We start from the raw sequence: 24541 nt of genomic DNA, 5'->3' as shown, positions 1-24541 counted from the left end.
TCTAGGAGTACCCTACATATCTCATTACTGAACTACTTCTAATTTTACAATGTTTCACATTATTTTAGGATACCTTGACAAGATACTTTCCACAGGAGCTACATAGCTTTTTGATGTGCTAGTGATAATTTCACACTCTCACAGCATCCTTGAAGTTCATGAAGTCTTCTATAATCTGTTTTCTATAATTCTTCTTAGATCACCACATAAGACAACCATCATGTAAACTGTAAATGTTAGTAGTTCCCCTATGTTACTGTTGTCAAATAACAACTGCAGTGTGTGCTTCAATTCTACATCCCAAAACTCTGATCCCTGTGGACAGTCTTTCAATATGATCTCCACCATTTCCTTTCCGGGGCATATAAATAATGCATGTCTCCCATGGAAATAGTCTCTGGATACTTAAACTTCCTAAACTAGCCAAAAGAAAATGACAGCCATAACTTATTGATAGTGTTAGCAATACCTGTCCCCACTGCAAGAGCACACATAAAATAAATGTCTGTTGTTACTGATACTGCCTTATTTATTTCATTTTCAGTTGCTCTGCCTCTTCTAAATCTGCAATATTGATGGCTCACACCAGTGTATGATCTTGTAATCTTTTCATTAACAGGTTTCAAATAACTTGCCAAGAGCAAATACTAACAATATGGTATATTGTATTCAGGAATGGTCACAAACTTCTCTTGCCTTTTACTAATAATCAGTACCTTAGCAGAGACATTTACAGTACATCTTCCACAGATAGTTATACAGGGTGTTACAAAAAGGTACGGCCAAACTTTCAGGAAACATTCCTCACACACAAAGAAAGAAAATATGTTATGTGGACATGTGTCCAGAAATGCTTACTTTCCATGTTAGAGCTCATTTTATTACTTCTCTTCAAATCACATTAATCATGGAATGGAAACACACAGCAACAGAACGTGCCAGCATGACTTCAAACACTTTGTTACAGGAAATGTTCAAAATGTCCTCCGTTAGCGAGGATACATGCATCCACCCTCTGTCGCATGGAATCCCTGATGTGCTGATGCAGCCCTGGAGAATGGCGTATTGTATCACAGCCGTCCACAATACGAGCACGAAGAGTCTCTACATTTGGTACCGGGGTTGCGTAGACAAGAGCTTTCAAATGCCCCCATTAATGAAAGTCAAGAGGGTTGAGGTCAGGAGAGCGTGGAGGCCATGGAATTGGTCCACCTCTACCAATCCATCGATCACTGAAGCTCTTGTTGAGAAGTGTACGAACACTTCGACTGAAATGTGCAGGAGCTCCATCGTGCATGAACCACATGTTGTGTCGTACTTGTAAAGGCACATGTTCTAGCAGCACAGGTAGAGTATTCCGTATGAAATCATGATAACGTGCTCCATTGAGCGTAGGTGGAAGAACATGGGGCCCAATCAAGACATCACCAACAATGCCTGCCCAAACGTTCACAGAAAATCTGTGTTGATGACATGATTGCACAATTGTGTGCGGATTCTTGTCAGCTCACACATGTTGATTGTGAAAATTTACGTTGGAAGGAAGCCTCATCCATAAAGAGAACATTTGCACTGAAATGAGGATTGACACATTATTGGATGAATCATTCGCAGAAGTGTACCCGTGGAGGCCAATCAGCTGCTGATAGTGCCTGCACATGCTGTACACGGTACGGAAACAACTGGTTCTCCCATAGAACTCTCCATACAGTGACGTGGTGAACGTTACCTAGTACAGCAGCAACTTCTCTGACACTGACATTAGGGTTATCGTCAACTGCACGAAGAATTGCCTCGTCCATTACAGGTGTCCTCGTCGTCTTAGGTCTTCCCCAGTTGTGGGTCATAGGGTGGAATTTTCTGTGCTCCCTAAGATGCCAATCAATTGCTTCAAATGTCTTCCTGTCGAGACACCTTCGTTCTGGAAATCTGTCTCGATACAAACGTACCGCGCCACGGCTATTGCCCTGTGCTAATCCATACATCAAATGGGCATCTGCCAACTCCGCCTTTGTAAACATTGCACTGACTGCAAAACCACCTTCGTGATGAACAATAACCTGTTGATGCTACACAAGCACCAAAGTCAACATTAGCTTCCTTCAATTGGGACAACTGGCAGTGAATCGAGGAAGCACAATACATACTGATGAAACTAAAATGAGCTCTAACATAGAAATTAAGCGTTTCCAGACACATGTCCACTTTAACACCTTTTCTTTGTTTGTGTGTGAGGAATGTTTCCTGAAAGTTTGGCCGCACCTTTTTGTAACACCCTGTATAGTTAGACATGTAAGGCTTGTATTACTCCTATTTGGAGTCTGTCCAGTCCAAAATATTTGTCTTTTCCAGTTTTAAAATTGCTTCCCTAATTTCTTCTTGAGTGGAGGGATATGTAAGTTATTTATTTCTTTAGTGATGCCATAACATTGTTAGAAATTTGTACTGATCTTTTGACTTGCTCTGTTCTGCACTGTAAGGAAGCACCATTTCCGTTAGCACAGAATCTGACAATCACAAGTTTCTGTTACCTTCTCATCATTTCTTTTGAGTAAGGGGAAAGACCGTTAGTGATAAAATTTTCTTGCTGACTTATGTATGGTATTCCCCAAGGACTGGTTGTAAAGTTAGTTTCCACAAATTGTTTCCATTAGCAAGTTTGTTTTTCATAATTCTTACTCAAAATGTTGTTTAACATGGCCGTATGTGTGCAGCCCTCAGATTCATTCTTCCTGGGTCATGCTTCTCTGGTTGAGTTTCCCAGATCTCTTTGCTCAGTTCCTCTCATGAAAGATATTGATACCTCTGCTGCTCTATGTATAGCAACTGTTAGTTCTCATGCTTCACAGTCTGCATGACCACCCAGCAATATAGTTCCTGGACAATGAAACACCCTTCCCATCCCTATCTAGTTAACATTCTTAATGTTGTGTATTGCAATTATACATATGTTTTCAGTGGTGTCTTGAGTTTTCCTTCCAGGGACGATATTGTAATCAGTCAGTGCTGCTCCACTCAGCCTTCCAGGGTTTCACACAATGTCTCACTGACAAAGTTTGCTAGTGTGACATTTATGTTTGAAACTGCACCAACTTTACCTCTGTATGTTGGCAGACTGTGTATGTATTCAACACCTCCTGGCTCAATTCCATGATGGTTTTACTGACTTGCACTCCACAGTCATCAGTGTTGCAGCATACCACAACACTGAGTTCACACCCACATCAATGCCATACGTAACAGTCCTAGCTTGTCCTAGATGACTAATATTCTTTGCTCTTGTTGTGGTCTTCATTCCTGAGACTGGTTTGATGCAGCTCTCCATGCTACTCTATCCTGTGCAAGCTTCTTCATCTCCCAGTACCTACTGCAACCTACATCCTTCTGAATCTGCTTAGTGTATTCATCTATTGGTCTCCCTCTACGATTTTTACCCTCCACGCTGCCCTCCAATACTAAATTGGTGATCCCTTGATGCCTCAGAACATGTCCTACCAAACTGATCCTTTCTTCTGGTCAAGTTGTGCCACAAACTTCTCTTCTCCCCAATCCTATTCAATTCTTCCTCATTAGTTATGTGATCTACCCATCTAATCTTCAGCATTCTTCTGTAGCACCACATTTCGAAAGCTTCTATTCTCTTCTTGTCCAAACTATTTATCGTCCATGTTTCACTTCCATACATGGCTACACTCCATACAAATACTTTCAGAAATGACTTCCTGACATTTAAATCTATACTCAATGTTAACAAATTTCTCTTCTTCAGAAACACTTTCCTTGCCATTGCCAGTCTACATTTTATATCCACTCTACTTCGACTATCATCAGTTATTTTGCTCCCCAAATAGCAAAACTCCCTTACTACTTTAAGTGTCTCATTTCCTAATCTAATTCCCTCAGCATCACCCGACTTAATTCGACTACATTCCATTATCCTCATTTTGCTTTTGTTGATGTTCATCTTATACCTTCCTTTCAAGATGCTGTCCATTCCATTCAACTGCTCTTCTAGGTCCTTTGCTGTCTCTGACAGAATTACAATGTCATCAGCGAACCTCAAAGTTTTTATTTCTTCTCCATGGATTTTAATACCTACTCCGAATTTTTCTTTTGTTTCCTTTACTGCTTGCTCAATATACAGATTGAATAACATTGGGGAGAGGCTACAACCCTGTCTCACTCCCTTCCCAACCACTGCTTCCCTTTCATGTCCCTCAACTCTTATAACTGCCATCTGGTTTCTGTACAAATTGTAAATAGCCTTTTGCTCCCTGTATTTTACCCCTGCCACCTTTAGAATTTGAAAGAGAGTATTCCAGTCAACATTGTCAAAAGCTTTCTCTAAGTCTACAAATGCTAGAAACGTAGGTTTGCCTTTCCTTAATCTTTCTTCTAAGATAAGTCGTAAGGTCAGTATTGCCTCACGTGTTCCAATGTTTCTACGGAATCCAAACTGATCTTCCCCGAGGTTGGCTTCTACTAGTTTTTCCATTCGTCTGTAAAGAATTCGTGTTAGTATTTTGCAGCTGTGGCTTATTAAACTGATTGTTCGGTAATTTTCACATCTGTCAACACCTGCTTTCTTTGGGATTGGAATTATTATATTCTTCTTGAAGTCTGAGGGTATTTCGCCTGTTTCATACATCTTGCTCACCAGATGGTAGAGTTTTGACAGGACTGGCTCTCCCAAGGCTATCAGTAGTTCCAATGGAATATTGTCTACTCCGGGGGCCTTGTTCCGACTCAGGTCTTTCAGTGCTCTGTCAAACTCTTCACGCAGTATCATATCTCCCATTTCATCTTCATCTACATCCTCTTCCATTTCCAAAATATTTTCCTCAAGTACATCGCTCTTGTATAGACCGTCTATATACTCCTTCCACCTTTCTGCTTTCCCTTCTTTGCTTAGAACTGGGTTTCCATCTGAGCTCTTGATGTTCATACAAGTGGTTCTCTTATCTCCAAAGGTCTCTTTAATTTTCCTGTAGGCTGTACCTATCTTACCTCTAGTGAGATAAGCCTCTACATCCTTACCTTTGTCCTCTAGCCATCCCTGCTTAGCCATTTTACTTTTTCTGTCAATCTCATTTTTGAGACGTTTGTATTCCTTTTTGCCTGCTTCATTTACTGCATTTTTATATTTTCTCCTTTCATCAATTAAATTCAATATTTCTTCTGTTACCCAAGGATTTCTACTAGCCCGCATCTTTTTACCTACTTGATCCTCTGTTGCCTTCACTACTTCATCCCTCAAAGCTACCCATTCTTCTTCTACTGTATTTCTTTCCCCCATACCTGTCAATTGTTCCCTTATGCTCTCCCTGAAACTCTGTACAGCCTCTGGTTCTTTCAGTTTATCCAGGTCCCATCTCCTTAAATTCCCACCTTTTTGCAGTTTCTTCAGTTTTAATCTACAGTTCATAACCAATAGATTGTGGTCAGAATCCACATCTGCCCCTGGAAATGTCTTACAATTTAAAATCTGGTTCCTAAATCTCTGTCTTACCATTATATAATCTATCTGATACCTTTTAGTATTTCCAGGGTTCTTCCATGTATACAACCTTCTATCATGATTCTTAAACCAAGTGTTAGCTATGATTATGTTGTGCTCTGTGCAAAATTCTACCACGCGGCTTCCTCTTTCATTTGTTAGCCCCAATCCATATTCACCAACTACATTTACTTCTCTCCCTTTTCCTACACTTGAATTCCAGTCACCCATGACTATTAAATTTTCATCTCCCTTCACTATCTGAATAACTTATTTTATTTCATCATACATTTCTTCAATTTCTTCATCATCTGCAGAGCTAGATGGCATATAAACTTGTACTACTGTAGTAGGTGTGGGCTTCATATCTATCTTGGCCACAACAATGCGTTCACTATTTTGTCGAAAGTCGACATGTTAAGAAACATGGCTGTTGTACTTAAGGTTTATAATTTATATAAAAAACAGCTACCAGCCACATGTATGGTTTAAAAAGGTTTATTATCTTCAGACCATGACCGGTTTCGGATTTATCTTTACAAATCCATCCTCATCCATCCTCATCCATCATCTGCTGTGCTGTTTGTAGTAGCTTACCCGCATTCCTATTTTCCTATTCATTATTAAACCTACTCCTGCATTACCCCTATTTGATTTTGTGTTTATAACCCTGTAGTCACCTGACCAGAAGTCTTGTTCCTCCTGCCATCGAACTTCACTAATTCCCACTATACCTAACTTTAACCTATCCATTTCCCTTTTTAAATTTTCTAACCTACCTGCCCGATTAAGGGATCTGACATTCCACGCTCCAATCCGTAGAACGCCATAATATTCTTTAGCCTTACTAAATATTCACTGATCTCATCACTAATTTGAAAACACACTGAAACTGGGATGCAGCTCTCCTCTCAAATAAAAAAATTCCTTGTATGTAAACAAGCAAGAATTTAAGCAGTTCATATTTAATTCCAATAATAGTTTTTAATTTATTAATTAAGTCCAAAACTAGAATGAGGCAGTACTGTTAAATAAGAAAAAGTAATAATTCATGGTTTCTGTCACAAAAACACTTTGTTCAAATGACTATCATCAAAATTTATTCAAAGCTGTAATAGATCTTTATCACAATAAAATATCTGCATTCATGTCACAAATCAAAATCACAACAAATCTCAGATAAACACTAATTACACAATGTGTTGAAATGTGTAACTGAATGTTTTTATGGTGAAATGTGACAATCTGTGTAATATTTATTCTACTTACACCATTTATTTTTAATAAGCCATATATCTTTGTAAATAATAAATACTTACCTGCAAGAGTAACATGCTGATTATGAGTCAGAGTTTAAAGACCTATCAGAGAAAGATGGGAGGCAATAGAAAACCTTGTACCATGTTGTGAATTTGCACTGATGGTGTAGAGGAGATAACACAGAGTGTAATTGCTGCAGCATACTCTCACAGTATCTGTACTGCATATCTTTAGGATATATGTGCTTTAATCAATAGCTTCAGACTCACACAGATTCATAGAAGGATTTAATGTTCTTCATGTGTGATCTAATATGTGGTCTGTTGAAGTGGTGAGACATGTTACGTCACCCATAAGATAGAGATCAGGTCAGTGACTACATGTGTGAGAGAATAATGGGGAAACAAAAGATAACAGTGGACTATTGCAGTCAGTGAGTATAATTCTTATTGGGTATGAACTAATCACTACTCAATCCGAAAAAATTTTCAAGCGTACTCTTCTTATCTCTCAAATGAGCTTTCCATTTTTTACCATTGTACAAAGATTACTATATTCATATTTTGTTGTGATTTCTTGATGGATGCAAAAAGACTTTTCAGCGCCAATAAACAATATCATGCAGTAAATAAACAGTTGTATATTTGTGTAATAAGTCAAAACATATTACATTTTGAAATTAATCTCTCTGTTTAACATTACATAAAATTTTCTTATTCCAACCTGTGGCTGAACTGGATATCCTCAGTATACTTCAAATGACTTAGAAGTATGATTAATAATTATAAATACAAGTGACATTCAAAAAGAAATGAGCTGGAGGCATAATTACAGAAACCAGTGCATGTATGTTAGAAGTTTTGACCCCGGCTGTTGAGATACTTGTCACACTGTGACACAAGATGATGAATGACTGTCTCATAAAATTCCAGGGACTGTGATGTTAAAACAGTTCCAAACGTACAGCTGGATGTCGTCATGCGAGGTGAATCGTTTGCCCCTCAGAGCTGTATTAAGGGGACCAAAAATTCCTTCCTTCTGATTCACTTCCTGCAGCATGGACAACAGAAAATGCCCAGCATTACTCACAAACCTTGACTACCCTTTGCCAAGCGATCAAATCAAAACGACCAGGCAATTTCACCCATGGGGTCATTCTGCTCCACGACAATGCAAAGTCTCATACAGAGAACACAGTCGCAGCACTCATACAGAAATTCAAATGGGAGGTTCTCAGCCACCCTCCATACAGTCCGGATCTCTCTCCCTGTGATTAAGCCATTTTTGGTTCCCTTTCAAGTACTCATGTGGATGATGACATCCAGCTGTACGTGTGGAACTGGTTAACATTGCAGCCGCGGGAATTTTATGAGACATCCATTCACCGCCTTGTGTCACAGTGGAACAAGTGTCTCAACAGCCAGGGTCAATACTTCTAACATACAGGTACTGTATGCCTCCAGGTTGTTTCTTTTTGAATGCCCCTTACATAATACAGTTAAAAAGCAGAATTTTTTTGAAACCTGTCATCTGTTATAATCAATCATTTCTATGTTTCAGTTTTAATTTCTTTTCAGAAAATTAAAGCACAAATTTCTAGCATATGTAATATCTGAAAGGTACATGCCAACAATGATTGCTGCCATCAGAACAACTTGAATCTGTCCTTAAGGTGTTGCATGTAAGAAAAATATGAATATAGGATGAAAACTAGGAATGATATACTGTTCGAGCAGGACACTGCCAGTACCATTAGGGCTGGTGTGTGAGTGTAAAGTGGGAAGATTATATTTAAATTATCAAAATCAACTACAATCAGTGTCGAGTCCAAAATTTTCAAGATTACTTATCCCAACTACCATAACAATGGGCTAAATTTTTGATTATATGTGTAAAATGTAAATGTATAGTGGTTTACAAAGTAATAAAATGAGGTACACCATTAGCTTTATTTAACTACCACAGCATTGCGCAGACATTAACAAATGTCTAAGGCATATCTGTTATTTACATAAGTGTCTATTTCTATTTCTAATCCAATCAAAACCAACCAACTATTCAGTGAGATGTAAAAAATGAAGATCTTTCACTTTAATGTATACATCATAAAATGCCAAAATTTCATTTGGAAGCTGGTTTGATAACTGAATGTTATAGCAGATCAGGTAACTTGCAAGCAATCAGTGTGCAAACAACTGCATCTTTTGTGATCAAAACAGTAAAATCAGTATCAATGGTAAATATTGGCTATCTGAGTACACATCTACATGTTTACAGCACACTAATTGCCATACAAACTTCCACAATAACTGCAGATATAAGCAACATAAATAATGGTAGCCTAAGTAACAAAAGTCTGATTATATGCACTCTTAACTAAATCAAAAATAAACCTGGCGTGTGATAATATGTAAGGACAGAAAACTTTACTGTTCCATGCACTATATGCTTCCTGTCACAAATACAAGTTCTCTCTTAATCAACTGATCATGAAGAATTACTAGGGGTGTAAGCAACTGACCTGATTATTTTGTGGCACAATATCCTGTACTGTCGCAAGAACCCATGGGTGTCTTATGTCCTTCATGATATATGCAGAATCTCCTACAGCTACAGGTGGGTGATTTATCACACCCAAAGGAGGAAGATGGCTTTCTTCAACAAAGACATTTCTAACAGGAATAACATCCTGTTCTGCATCTCCCTCAGTATGATCTGAAACACTGCCAGGAAGTCTGCAACATACACAATGATTTTTTATACGTGAGACAATATATAATAAGTTGGTCGTTTACTTGTTTCCATGATCAGGATACACAGGATAACACAGTGTGGCTATACAACACACAGCTTCTGCATATAAAAGTTGTGATTTGTTTGCCTCAAATGCACATTTGCAATTCATTTGATTCAGATATAGAAGAAACACCAAAAATTATGGTATATAATTTGATTATAATCAAAATAAAACTAATAGTAACAACATTATTTTAATATTAAAATGCTTCAAAGCGAGTAAAGCGCTAGATAGTATGTGAAGATTTTAATATTACTTTTATGAAAGATTCTGACACAAGAATGAATTCAACAATATTGCTTAACACTTATAATCTGCATTCTGTAGTTAAATTTCCCACCAATATTACACAGGTAAGTAGAACATTTATGACAACATTTAAGTAGGTAAGTCTACCAAGAAGAGAATGACCCACCTGACCACAACAAGCAACTCTCCATCCTAAATGACTTACCTGATGGTAATATGGAAAAACAGAGTATTACAGAACAGAAAATAGGAAATTTCAAAGCTGATTGGAGAGATGGGTTCAATGTGACAGATCACACTTTCAGATTAAATGTACCGGGTGATCAAAAAGTCAGTATAAATTTGAAAACTGAATAAATTACGGAATAATGTAGATAGAGAGGTACAAATTGACACACATGCTTGGAATGACATGCGGTTTTATTAGAACCAAAAAAATATAAAAGTTCAAAAAATGTCCGACAGATGGCACTTCATCTGATCAAAATAGCAATAATTAGCATAACAAAGTAAGACAAAGCAAAGATGATGTTCTTTACAGGAAATGCTCAATATGTCCACCATCATTCCTCAACAATAGCTGTAGTCGAGGCATAACGTTTCGAATATTGCTGTAAGGCATGTCCGGAGTTATGGTGAGGTATTGGCATCGGATGTTGTCTTTCAGCATCCCTAGAGATGTCGGTCGATCACGATACACTTGCGACTTCAGGTAACCTCGAAGCCAATGATCGCACGGACTGAGGTCTGGGGACCTGGGAGGCCAAGCATGACGAAAGTGGCGGCTGAGCACACGATCATCACCAAACGACGCGTGCAAGAGATCTTTCACGCGTCTAGCTATATGGGTTGGAGCGCCATCCTGTATAAACATTGTATGTTCCAACAGGTGTTTATCAGCCAGGCTGGGGATGATGTGATTCTGTAACATATCGGTGTACCTCTCACCCATCACGGTAGCAGTTACAAAACCAGAATCACGCATTTCCTTGAAGAAAAAAGGCCCAATAACAATAGATGTGGTAAATCCAACCCATACCATGACTTTCTCATCACACAATGGAGTTTTCATGACAGTTCTAGGATTTTCAGTAGCCCAAATTCTGCAGTTGTGGGCATTGTCAGACCCTCGGAGCATGAAATGAGCTTCGTCGGTCCACAACATGTTACTCAACCAATTGTCATCTTCCACCATCTTTTGAAACGCCCACACTGCAAATGCCCTCCGCTTCACTAAATCGCCAGGTCTCAGTTCATGATGCCAATGGATTTTGTACAGATAGCATTGGAAGGTACACCTCAGTGCCAACCAAACAGTAGTGTATAAAATGCTGCTGTGACGTGCGACTGCACGAGTGCTGACTTCCCCGTAAGACGACCCCACTACAGTCTCCATTTCTTCCTGAACTGTCTCAGCAGCATTACACCTTGTGCTCGGTCTGCCACTATGGGGTCTATCGTCTAAACAACCCATGGAATCCCCTTCCTATGGCGATAGGATCGTATCACATTCCCCATTCTGATAATATAGTTTCACTAAAAGCGCCTTTTCAGGTAACGTCAACATACCGCGACTTCTGGCGCATCTGATTCTCTCTCTCATTACAGCTCCTTTTATACACGATTGTCATGTGTAGTCACTGACGTTTTGCTGTCCAGTGCCATCTGTTGGACATTTTGTACTAATAAAACCCCATGTAATTCCAAGCATGTGTGTCAATTTTTTCCTCTCTATCTACATTATTCCATGGTTTATTAATTTTTCAAATTTATACTGACTTTTTGATCACCCAGTATTCACAGATTGATTTATACCAATCTCCAATAGATGATTTCTGTAGAAAACAGTAAAATATAACATTAATAAAACACCAAAAAAGCCTCAGATTACAAAATCAAAATATCATGTGTAAGGAAAGCAAAAGTTTATGGAACAGATAGCACAAACAGCAAAGGACAGTCATGGGAATCTACTATCTGAAGGGAAGTGATAAAAATTCAAAAAACCTCTGTACATTGTCTGAAATTAATAACTGAAATAAAATTGAATCTTTATTGGCACTAGGTTGTAGGTATGCTGAATCAGTTAAGAAATATGACGACTTTTTTTTAATTTTTTATTTTTTACTACAAAGAGGCCATTAATAAATTATACCAGTCAGGCAGCAAGGATATTTTATAATCATTTCCTACAAGTAGCTCAGAAGATGGTTATGCACAGTCTAAGGGGCCAAATTGTAGAATACATTAAAGAAGTAATGGCACTTACACAGAGGCAAATCATAATTAATCTGTGATCTGTCAAGAAATTAAGAATTAACTGAGTTCATCAAAAGTAAAAATTCCCATGGACTTAATATCCCAGTTATTTAGTTAGTTCATTAATTAGACACAAGTTCCATTGGTCATTTGAACGATTCTTTCATCGAAATGATGTGGAATGACTCAGTTTATACGATATGTATACATGATTATTGTTAACATTAGTGCACACATTAATTTTCATTCCCCCTCATGCAACTGTGGTTAAAAATCTTTATTTTTTTTTTTTTTTTTTTTTTACAGATTACCAGATTTTGAGCAGAAATTTTTCCTTGAAACAAGAGTTGTCCAGGAGAAACGATTTTAGCAATGTAGGAAAAGACAGATTGCTACTTACCGTAAAGGAGATGTGCCATGGTGCAGACAGGCACGATTAAGACGCACTCACATAGAGCTTTTGGCCACAGCCTCCATCAGCAAAGACACATAAAGGCGCACGCACACCCACGCACGCCATCATCTTGGGCCCAAGATGCTAGATTTGGCAGCCATATGTGTGTCAGGTGTGTGTGTGTGTGTGTGTGTGTGTGTGTGTGTGTGTGTGTGTGTGTGTGTGTGTGTGTGTGTGTGTGTGTGTGTGTTTACTGATGAAGGCTCTGGCTGAAAGCTATATGTGAGTGTGTCTTAATCGTGCCTGTCTGCAGCATGGCATGTCTCCTTTACGATAAGTAGCAATCTGCCCTTTCTTACATTGTTCATATTCCTACCTGGAGTTTCCACTGTTTGAGAAATTATTTTAGGTTAGATATGACACTGGCTTTGCTGCCTGTCAGACATTTTCTGTTATCAGATAATTATCAAAGATTTTTTTTTTCTTGCTGCATACTGAAATCTTTTCTGAGCTACTGACAGCTTTAACAAGTAATAAAGATCTTTTTTTACTCAAATGTTGTAGAAATGAACATCAGTGTTCTTCTCAAATTATGACTGATTATTTATGACAAATTTCTTTAGCAAATACATGTAATCATATTTTGGCTGTGCAGTTAAAATGTCTAGCACCTTGAGGAGGTATCTACATGACATGTGTGGGTAAACACCACATATTATTCTTACAGCTCACTTTTGTGCAGTAAATGCTTTCTTTCTAAGTTGTGTGTTACCCCAGAAAGTTATTCCATAAGACAATACTGAGTGGAAATATGCAAAATTTGTTAGCAGGTTAGTACATTTCTTAACAAGAATAGCAATTACACAAAGAGCAAAATTAGCTGAAGTTAATTGTTTGAGAAGCTAAGTAATTTGCTTCTTCCAGATCATGTTTTCATGAATATGCACCCCAAAAAATTAGGAGCATTCTATCCTATTTACTGACTCCTCAAGCAACTTACTATATTGCGTATATAAGCAATGTATTCAATGCAACATGCATCACTACTGCAGTGGATATATCCAGACAGACTGAAATACACAACTGTCATACTCTTTTACAAGAACAATGATAAGACAGATACTAATAATTCTTCACCAGTCCCTCTGCTTACTGCCTTCTCAAACATACTGGAAAATATGACATACACAGCACACTTCTCTCAAAATAAGATACATATGCACAATTTGGATTTCAAAATGGAGGTCTACACACAACATATTTTTGAATTCACAAATCTCATTACACAAAATTTATGTGGCAATGTTATTTTCTGTGCCTTGTGAATTGCATTTGATTGTGCAGCCCACTGTACACTCTTGCAGAAGCTCAAGTGTTATAATATTGGAAATCCTGCCAGTAACTCTTCTTCATACCTGTCTAACCAAAATAATGTAAAGTGTCACATTTAGAGGGGATGTAGCTGAAGATGTAAATGTTTCTTTAAAGACAATCTTTACATACTTAATTAGTACATCTACATCTATATCTACATGGATCATCTGCAAATCACATTTAAGTGCCAGGCAGAGGGTTCATTGAACCACCTTCACAATTCTCTATTATTCCAATCTTGTACAGCATGCGGAAAGAATGAACACCTATATCTTTCCATATGAGCTCTGATTTTTCTTATTTTATCATGGTAATCAGTTCTCCCTTTGTAGGCCACTGTCAACAAAATATTTTCACATTTGGAGAAGAAAGTTGGTGATTGGAATTTGGTGAGAAGATTCCATCACAACTAAAAATTCCTTTGTTTTAATGATGTCCAGCCCGAATCCTGTATCATTTCAGTGACACTCTCTCCCATATTTTGCAATAATAGAAAATGTGTAGTCCTTCTTTGAACTTTTTTGATGTACTGTGTCAATCCTATCTGGTAAGGATCCCACACCACACAGGAGGATGGACAAGTGTAGTGTAAGCAGTCTCCTTAGCTAATCTGTTACATTTTCTAAGTGTCCTGTCAATAAAACACCGTCTTTTATATCTAAAAACAAAGATGATGTAACTTACCAAACAAAAGCATTGGTATGTTGATAGAGACACTAACAAACACAAACACACACACACACACACACACACACACACACAAAATTCAAGCTTTCACAACCCATGGTTGCTTCATCAGGAAAGAGGGAAGGAGAGGGAAAGACGAAAGGATGTGGGTTTTAAGGGAGAGGGTAAGGAGTCATTCCAATCCCGGGAGCAGAAAGACTTACCTTAGGGGGAAAAAGGGACAGGTATACACACACACACACACACACACACACACACACACACACTCTCTCTCTCTCTCTCTCTCTCTCTCTCTCTCTCTCTCTCTCTCTCTCTCTCTCTCTCTCTCACACACACACACACACACACACACACACACACACACACACACACACACACACATAGTCGAGGCGGAAGTACAAAGGCAAAGACGTTTTTGAATGACAGGTGAGGTATGAGCGGTGGCAACTTGAAATTAGCGGAGGTTGAGGCCTGGTGGATAATGGGAAGAGAGGATATATTGAAGGGCAAGTTACCATCTCTGGAGTTCTGATAGGTTGGTGTCAGTGGGAAGTATCCAGATAACCCGGACAATGTAACACTGTGTCAAGATGTGCTGGCTGTGCACCAAGGCATGTTTAGCCACAGAGTGATCCTCATTACCAACAAACACTGTCTGCCTGTGTCCGTTCATGTGAATGGACAGTTTCTTGCTGGTCATTCCCACATAGAAAGCTTCACAGTGTAGGCAGGTCAGTTGGTAAATAACGTGGGTGCTTTCACAAATGGCTCTGCCTTTGATCGTGTACACCTTCCAGGTGATTTAATTGTGACTGAGGGCTGACTTGTTTCAATTTTAATTTAGAAATGGTCACTGAACCAAGCAGCCATGTTTGAAACTTTGCTATTAGAAATACTGCATGACAAGTAAATAAATATATGAAACGGAGTCAGAATATAATGTGGAACAATGAAATCATGGATCTTTTAATGAAACTCAACACATCTATCTGTGACATCAAAATAACAACCAACTTTATAGACACAGAATAACTAAGTAGCCCTATTTTATATTCTGACTAGGACTACTGATATTTTTAAAGATATCTGGAATCCAATACATTGATATTTTAAAAAAATATCATTATCGGTCCGCAATATATTCGAAAAAATTACCGATATATTGACAGAAAATATATCGTCGTACCAGCCAAAAAAAATTGACGGCTGCACATTGTAAATATACTGCCAGTTTTAGAGCTGTATATTTAAGTATTGACTTATCATTAGAAATTCTGTACATCAAGAAGCTAGCAACCTGCTTATCCCTCTTAGAGCAATAACTAAAAGGAAACAATGCACATTCACACTTGGCGATAACTACTTTGCTGAGAATTGCACCTGTGAGTGGCACAATAAAAGGCATCTGATGGGCCCATCATTTAGTTTCGTCACATATCGAATTTGTCTTAACACTTCAAGTTGACTTTCCTGTTTTTTCATTTTAGCAATACCAGTGAACTGGCAGTCATAGTGTCAAAATGGCATGTGAAGTTAAATGTTGCAGTTACTGTTGGTAGTACTGAGCACCAATTATATCAGCATTTCTCCTCGCGTATCAGCCTATGGCAAAAACCAATCTTGTCATTTAGATTTTTGTTCATCAGTTTCAGAGAATATTTTTAAAGAATGCCAGTGTGAAGAAAAAAAAACACAAATAGCATTAAAAATTTGTTATTAATGCTGCACACAGTCAAAGAGAAAGACTGGATGTGATGAAAGCTCAAAAGTAGTAAGACTCCTTCACACAGTGAAAATAAAATTATACTGTACTATAATTTCAAAAAAACTATTTCAAATATTTAATGAAAATTGTGAAAAAACATAATAATAAATAAAAAAATTGGCACTAAATTTTGCATTTTCACTAACAATGTATCTTTGAATAAAATATTGCCAATACATATATCAATATTTTTGTAACTCTACAAGGCAAAAAATACCGAGCTGAAGAAATAAAAAAAGTAGAACTGTGTGTATATTTTGAATGCATGTATGTAGACATTCAAGAGCCTTAACAGTAGCCTCACAGAATATTGATTCACTGATAAAATATATTATTTTGAGAATAACTGTACAATAGACAATTACCAAACTTCCTGGCAGATTAAAACTGTGTACCGGACCGAGACTCGAACTCGGGACCTTTGCCTTTTACAGGAAAGTGTTCTACTGACTGAGCTACCCAAGCATGACTCACGCCCCGTCCTCACAGCTTTACTTCTGCCAGTACCTCGTCTCCTACCTTCCAAACTTTACAGAAGCTCTCCTGCAAACCTTGCAGAACTAGCACTCCTGAAAGAAAGGATATTGCAGAGACATGGCTTAGCCACAGCCTGGGGGATGTTTCTAGAATTTCATTCTAGACAATTACCATTTTGGAAGAAAAAAATCTTTGCTATTCTACATAGAGAACAGAGTTTAATGCAGGGAAATGTGTGTACACAATTATTAGATTAAAATTAAAACTCTCCTTTTGACAGAAATAAAGTTTCTAACAGACAGCAGTTCTGCAGTTTAGAAAGAGTGTCTACTTGGAGGTTTCATAGTAAAGATGAGTTGAGACTTAGTTGGTCCATGACGCATGCATAAATTCAGTAATCGTATGGATGTGCCAGAGGAAGTCAGGGATGTGAGGCAGCACCCAGTATGGGAAACGCTTTTTGTCTCCCCTCATCTTCCCAACAGGATCTCCCTCTTACCCTAGCATCTGAGTGGTCTGTCTTATCTTTTTAACAATTCTTAACCTCTCCCACTCTCTTCACTAAGAAAGGAACTAAAGGGTGGCCCACAATTCTTGTGCCGTGTGAAGAGGCAAACTTTTATTGGAATAGGCATGTCAGTAACCAAAAGCTCTGATACTTGGCAGACACAAAGCATGGCCAGTGAGGTCAGCTCATCTTTCAGTAACTAATTTTTTTCTGTGGTTTCTCATAGTTACTCCATAACACTGGCGAGGTGAAAGCTGCACTCCATGAAGAGTCAGAGACCACTTCCCAGGAAATGATAGAGATCATAATGAGGAGCTTCTGCAAATGTCTTCAGAAATGCAGCACCAATGATAAAAGCCATTTGGGTGATACACTTTCTAAAACTAAACTTGTATTTCACCTTTTCAGTAATGACAATGTGTGTAGAATAGTTCTACTGATGTAAACATTTGCTAAACTTCACAATATCCTGTGGATCACCTTGTAATATTTTCAGCAGCTAGGATAGTGTTGTGTACCTTTGTATGTGCATATAGGCAGTACTACATGAGGTACGAACTGGGAAGCAATCTGTCTCATTATCTTATAGCAATATGATTACACGCACATTAAAAGTATTTTTCTTTAGCAAGTTCTTTAATAAATGTAGTAGTTTATAACATCTCTGCAAATACATAAAATTTAAGCAAAAAACTGCAAAGTTTATGAGGGCATGCTGAAAATTAAGGCCTCCAAATTTTTTATGTGAATACTCTCATAGATTTTTAAATAAACAAAATTTATTAACATTCTACATCTTTATTCTTCATATCTACACATTTATTTCTCAATATAGTCACCTTGGCGATGAACACATTTCTGTCAACAAGAGAAAAGTTTCTTGATACAGTCACTGTAGAATATTTGACATCGTTGGTGGAGCAACAACCTTGCATCTACTGGCACTGCTCCATCACTATCAAAGTGAAGTCCTTGCAGGTGTTCTTTTAGTTTTGGAAACAGATGAAAAGTGGATGAGGCAAGATCAGGAGTGTATGGAGAATGATAGAGGAAAGTGAACCTAAGATGTTGAATTGTTGCAGATATTCCAGTGCTCGTGTGTTATGCTAAGGGAGAGGACACTTCATGTGTGGATGGAAAATCTGAATTCATGTTTTCAGTTTTCTGAGGGTCTCACAGTACCTTTCAGAGTTTATGGTGATGCCTTTAGGCATGAATTCCAAATGCAGCACACCTTGAACATCCTAGAACACTGGGCATGATTTTGCCTGCTGATGGCATGGTCTTGAACGTTTTTGCCATCGGAAATACTTTGTGGGAGAATTCAACTGATGTGCTCTTTTTATTTATTTGTTTATTTTGAGTTCAAAATGGTGACCCCAGCTCTCATCACCTGTTATTTTATTGATGTCAGTATAATAATCATTGTACACTTGTTACATTTTTCTTTGGATTTCAATTGGAGGCACATTTTCCTGAGATTGGAAACCTGAGCACACCAAAATCTTTCTCATGCAGTGACACAGCAACATTACAAACCACAATGTCCCACACTGTAATCTGGAGCCTTCTAGTGGCAGAGGGTTGCAATTTGTGTCAGTGAACCAGGAAAGAGGCATTGGAGTAATATGCATGGCATGCAATACCTCAACAGATATTGAGAACAGAATAAAAAATTTGGAGGCATGCCTTCGTACACATAAATAACAAGCTCTATATCATGACATTGATCACAAATATTTCAAAGTAATATGATTATTAAGAAACATAATTAACAAGACAAATAGTCAAGCTGAGACACTGTACACAATAATACAGAGGTAGCAGAACAGAATGAAGACTATAAAGGGAAAAAAAGTGAATACCAATACTTGAAGAACAAGCAATGGAATGATTTTTACCTGTTATCAGAGTCCACAGAACTCCTAGTGGAAACAGATGTACACAACAAGTTTGTCTCTGGAGTAGAAGAGGAGATTGGGCTGTCTGCAGAACACTGGCACCTGGATTCTGTGTCTGAAATTTTGTTTCCATCCTTATCCGGCAACCTGTAAAATCATACACAATATGATGCCTCTCAGATAAACAGTACAGAGACACAAGTTAGAAGGGGGGTTGGTGGTGCAACAAAACACTTCCCCCCCCCCTCCCACCCCCAACCCCAAACCCACCCCCACCCCCCCAACCACACACACACACACACACACACACACACACACACAGTATTTGAGAGTCAAGTTGGGACTACTTGTGATCACAATGTCTTGTCTATAGCTAAGTCATCAGCAAAAGAATAGTAGGAGACAATTTGTAACTTGTACAGAGTGTCAAGAAAGCAGGCAAGCATTCAAGAACCAATAACTTCTATGAGTACAGCCAAACATTGGGTGAAGCATCTGGTGCCTACAAATTACAATTACCTGCATCCCTACACAACTGTCACCTGTGTCTGGTAAATTAATGTAGAAAAATTTTGTTATACTTATGGGAAACAGGTGATGGGGCATTGAGGCCTGGAGAGAGAAGAATTTAGTCAACTTCTTAGATACATTTACACTATTGACTAGCCATTGTGGATCCAAAAAATCAAGATTAATTCCATCTAGTACATACACAAATGCTTATTTTATGTCTCCAAATGTTTCTCTGAAACAACAGTGGCTAAAAACACCCAAAGAGAAGCATTATTTTTTCCACCCTACACAGTTAAAGCATTCATTGTTTTCTAACTCATCAGCAACTTATCTTCAGTGACAGAACCTGGAACATGTGTAGGTTCTTTAAAAGGCCTTCACAAATAAATAAATATCTTGCAACATTCCCGTGTGCCAAAGATATTGTAGAGAGGTATCAGTACATCTAAGAAAGAAGACAAAAAAATGAGGTCTAAAATGTCAGTTATTTTACATACCTCAATTGCCTCCCCCTCACCAATCTCAGTGTTGGTTGGTCTATTTATATGGTGTGATAAAGATGTATGTAACTGCACTCTCCCAGTACTGTTTTAATTAAACGTTATAATATGCAGAAGTCACAAGGTTTCACTCTCTTACAGAGCAACATCCTAATATCCACCTCCCAATGCAATGAGGATCTGCATTTTTAAATGGACCTTTTCAGAGATGAAGTCAACACAGAGAGAGAATAGCTACCACAACCATGCCAGCATTGTTGTGCGTCATTGGGGAGATAAGGCAAATACCAAGCTGCACACCAAAACTAAAAGGAATTAAAAATTGAATAAATGTTCCAGAACTGCAACAATATTCTTAACATGCATGCATCTACACCTAAACGCATTTCTGGGCAGACAATTTTTGGTGTGGCTCAGGTCTGGACAATTCACATTATCTCTCTCCCCAACGACTATGAACAACACTGCAGTTTCACATATTAAACTTGTCTGCACCATACACGCTAGTTTCAACATCAGAAATTTTATATAAGTTGTCAGTTAAACAGAAGAATTTTTTGCTAATTTTTGGTAATCACAATACCTGACTAGCTATGAGGGCTGTCCAGATAGTACCCTGTTTTCAGGCAGCAAGGGAAGTGGTGGTAAGAACAGAACAGTCACTGTGCTGACTCATGCAGTAGATCAGTGTGCTAATAGCTGTGACAGATGGAAGCCACATTCTCTCTCATTTGCTTTCAGTAGCTGCTCTAAATGTGCATTGCAATTAAAAATCCTGCCAAATGTAAACTCCATTCAGTCATACAGTTTTTCCTGGCAAAAAAATCTCAAAACTTGTTGACATTTTTCACAAAGTTTGCACCTTATATTGCACAAAAGTGATAAATGAAGGTGTGGTATGTGAATAGTGTCATATGTTTGATACAGGAAAGACAAATGTCTGTGATGCTGCTGATTACTGATGGAAAATGATGTCTCTCATCAACAAAACAGTACAGAAAACTGATGAAAAAATCAACAAATATGAGTTTTTAAAGATATATTTGATATTAGACAGCTTTCCTAAGATTTCTCAGAGTGAATAAACAATTATGATTCACAAACGGTTTGGAATGATGAAGGATTCCTATTTGTGGCTTTGTGGATCAAATAAGGAAAATCAGTTCTGAAGCCTACTGTAAGGCATTCAAAACAAGTAATATAGTCTCCTGACTGTTCATATATTTTTGCACAACTGTCAGCCACACTCAGGACATCAAATGGAACAATTGTTCTACCAGTTTATACAGCAATATTCTGAGTGATCATCCAACAGTGATAACTTGGCTCCAAGTGATTTCCATTTCTTAACACGCATGGAAAAGCAGGTTAGCTCTCAGGGCTTTAACTCCAATGAAGAACTTCAAGGTGCTCCCACTGATTATTTGTAGTTTTAAGGGGCTTAATTTTATGTACAGGGATGCATCAATTCGAGCAATGGAAAATCCAGGATGGAATGTAACATTATTATGAAAAGGAAAGTTGCTACTCACCATATAAGCGGAGATGCTGAGTCGCAGATAGGCACAACAAAAAGACTCACAAATAAAGCTTTCGGGCAATAAGGCCTTCGTCAAAAATACAAATACGCACGCCCCCCCCACACACACACAGTTGCCTGAGACTGCAGTCATGGGTGAGTGTGTGTGTGTGTGTGTGGGGGGGGGGGGGGGAGTTTACTGGCCAATAGCTTTATTTGTGTCAGTCTTTTTGTTGTTTGTTAAGAGATATGATAAATATTTATATCTGAATGGAGATCATGTAGAATTGTAATGTGAATATCTATTTTTTTTATTTTTCTTCTAAATTCATTTAATGACGATTTCATTATACTTACAGCCTAATGGAGGTCCCTTTCCTGTTAGTTCTCATAAATGGAAGCATTTTTCTAAATTACTGTTAAAGTTGTATAGTATTTTTCTCTATAACTTAGAGGCCAACTATATTTTAATTACAAACAGTTTTCATCCATTTTGTTTCTTCTTGGCATCAATATCATTTTAAAACCTGTATTGATTGACCTCAAATCTTTCAAAAAAGAATGAAATACTTCAATAGGTGCAAAACCGAAGACACTATTTTCTCTGTTACTTAAACAATTGCTTCTGCAGCTCACACATTGTGTATAAGTGTGTTTGCCATCTGAAGCCAGGAATTCCTTTGCTTCTGCAACAACTACCATCAGTTACTTTAATTACTATAGCTTACTGTTTCTAAAATTTACATATGGATGCATCTGTTGCACAGCAAGAGTGGATTTCTCAAAAATTTTCAGGTCATGTATTCATTAATGTCTAGATAAAATATGTACTTTGGGAATGTCCACAAAAGTGATTTCTCCAAGGGACCCTTTTACTTGAAGCAGCACCATCCATTGTGCAGAATATATGGAACAAAAGGGTTGTTTATGCCTTCAAAAAGACATGCTGAGAGCATATCACTTAGCCAAAGTATTACTTATAAGAGAAATCAGAAGGATTCCTAGTGTCAGAAAAATCTCATTTGATCCTCTCCTCCCACACAATCCCTCAACCTATTCAATTAAGTTGTTATGCAGGTGTCTACTTGGTGGGAAGATCTTTATGGGTGCATTTCTCAGTACACCCTTTTGATCATGGTCAAAACATGAATTTAAGGTTGAATTATTCTCTGATGTTAATGCTCCAGTCATAGTGTTTCCTATTTCTTTCCCATTATCAACTGCCCACAACCATAACCCCATAACCACAACAACAACAAAATCAAGAATATAGCCCTAACACGTGTCATTAATTGCGAGATAGAAGATTTGTGGTAAAACTCTAACAGAAAAAGTTCAAAAACTGATGACTGAAGCATGCACCCCTATGGGATCACTATTGTCATCTATATTATCTAAATTTAAAAACATGTAAATGATATTGTTGCAAATAACAACACAGCTTAAGTGCAATTTACTGATACTCAAGCATTCCTAATATGTAACAGACACCATATCACACACACAGTGTACAGGCACAAAGAAAACAAATGAAGTAGTAGTGTAAACAAAAAAAAAAAAAAAAAGATAAAAATGCAATATTATATTTTGTTAAAAATAGCCCAAAATTAAAATGTTATGAATAGATTGAGTGGAATAAGACTGTGAACTACTTGTGAATGATCTTTAAACCATGATTACCACTCAAAACACATATATAGAGGAGAATGAATAAATCGTTAGCAAAGACAGAAAACCTTAATCCAATATTCCTGAGTACAGGAGTAAAGCATTGAAAGTAAGGTTATACTTTACAATGCAATGTGTTTCCAGCAAAAATATATAGTAGAACACAATGGAGGCTGTACTGTGATTACATGCTTAAAATCCTGAAAGTGGTGCAAAATAAATGCTTCAATTAGATTTCATATGCTACAACACTCAACACAAAAGCAAATATTCACAACTGCAAATTTAAACTCTATTATATGGGCTTAAGGAAAGTCCTGGGAACCTACATAACATATTGGGCCTATTACATATAACAGTAAGGTAAGTATGACAAATGAGAACAACTGTGCCAAACACAACACAATTATAACATTCTCAAATCTCCTTTGGGTAAAAATACAAAATGTAAGCAGTAACATTTACCTGTTGAATTAACATGGGTAATTAGCAATTTGTGGGCCATAGGACAAAAACCTGCCAACAAAATCCATGTCCTAAACAATTTTTATGCTATACAAACTACAGAAATGTTTAAAAAAAATTCCCAGCTCCAACCGGCATTTGCACAAATATGATATTTCTTTTCATTCTTTGGTGTCAAGTAACAAACTTTTCATTCTAGCAACAATATCTTCATTACACAGCATGTGTTATCCACAAATATTATTCTTCAGTTTCTGGAACAAGAAAATAATAAAAGTTCAAGTCTGGAAAACACTATGATTGCATAATACGAATTGCTCAAGGCGTCAGCAGGTCAAGCAGCATTATGACTGGGTACACACTCACAGTAGAGGGAAGACGACCATATTCCAACCTCTGTCACTGAATCTTCTGCTAAGTGTTCACACTTGGATGGGGACAGTCTTCCACATTGTGTATTGTAACCATCAATCATCAAATAGCAGTATTACACTACAGATATTTGTTGATCAAAAGTTATTGTGACTTGTCTTTCTCATGCTGACAGAGATGGAGTAGTAGTTTTTATTTAATATCAGTTTCAGTCCAGAGAGTATTTTTAAATGTTCCAATTGTGCATGATTTAGGAAAGGCATTCCAAAAGCCTTGAAAGCTTATAAACTTTGTCTGTTGGCTGTCTCAATGGAACAGGAAGGTTATTCAGAGTGT

The 24541-nt window shown here is 37.6% G+C and overlaps 1 protein-coding gene across 1 annotated transcript in view; it reads right to left on the bottom strand.

Moving 5' to 3' along the window:
- Nucleotides 1-9098: 9098 nt before the first annotated feature.
- The window catches only part of LOC126108376 (uncharacterized), a 128710-nt gene continuing 113267 nt past the window's right edge, over nt 9099-24541 (bottom strand). Inside the window, exons 7-9 of the mRNA XM_049913589.1 lie at nt 19169-19315; nt 9279-9480; nt 9099-9209 (exon numbers count right to left, since the gene is read on the bottom strand). Coding sequence (XP_049769546.1) covers nt 9099-9209; nt 9279-9480; nt 19169-19315 — 460 coding nt within the window. The remainder of the gene's footprint in view (nt 9210-9278; nt 9481-19168; nt 19316-24541) is intronic.

The sequence above is a fragment of the Schistocerca cancellata genome, chromosome 11 (genome assembly GCF_023864275.1).
Source record: "Schistocerca cancellata isolate TAMUIC-IGC-003103 chromosome 11, iqSchCanc2.1, whole genome shotgun sequence".
NCBI lineage: Eukaryota > Metazoa > Arthropoda > Insecta > Orthoptera > Acrididae > Schistocerca > Schistocerca cancellata.
This window is presented reverse-complemented; position numbering and strand designations above follow the sequence as displayed.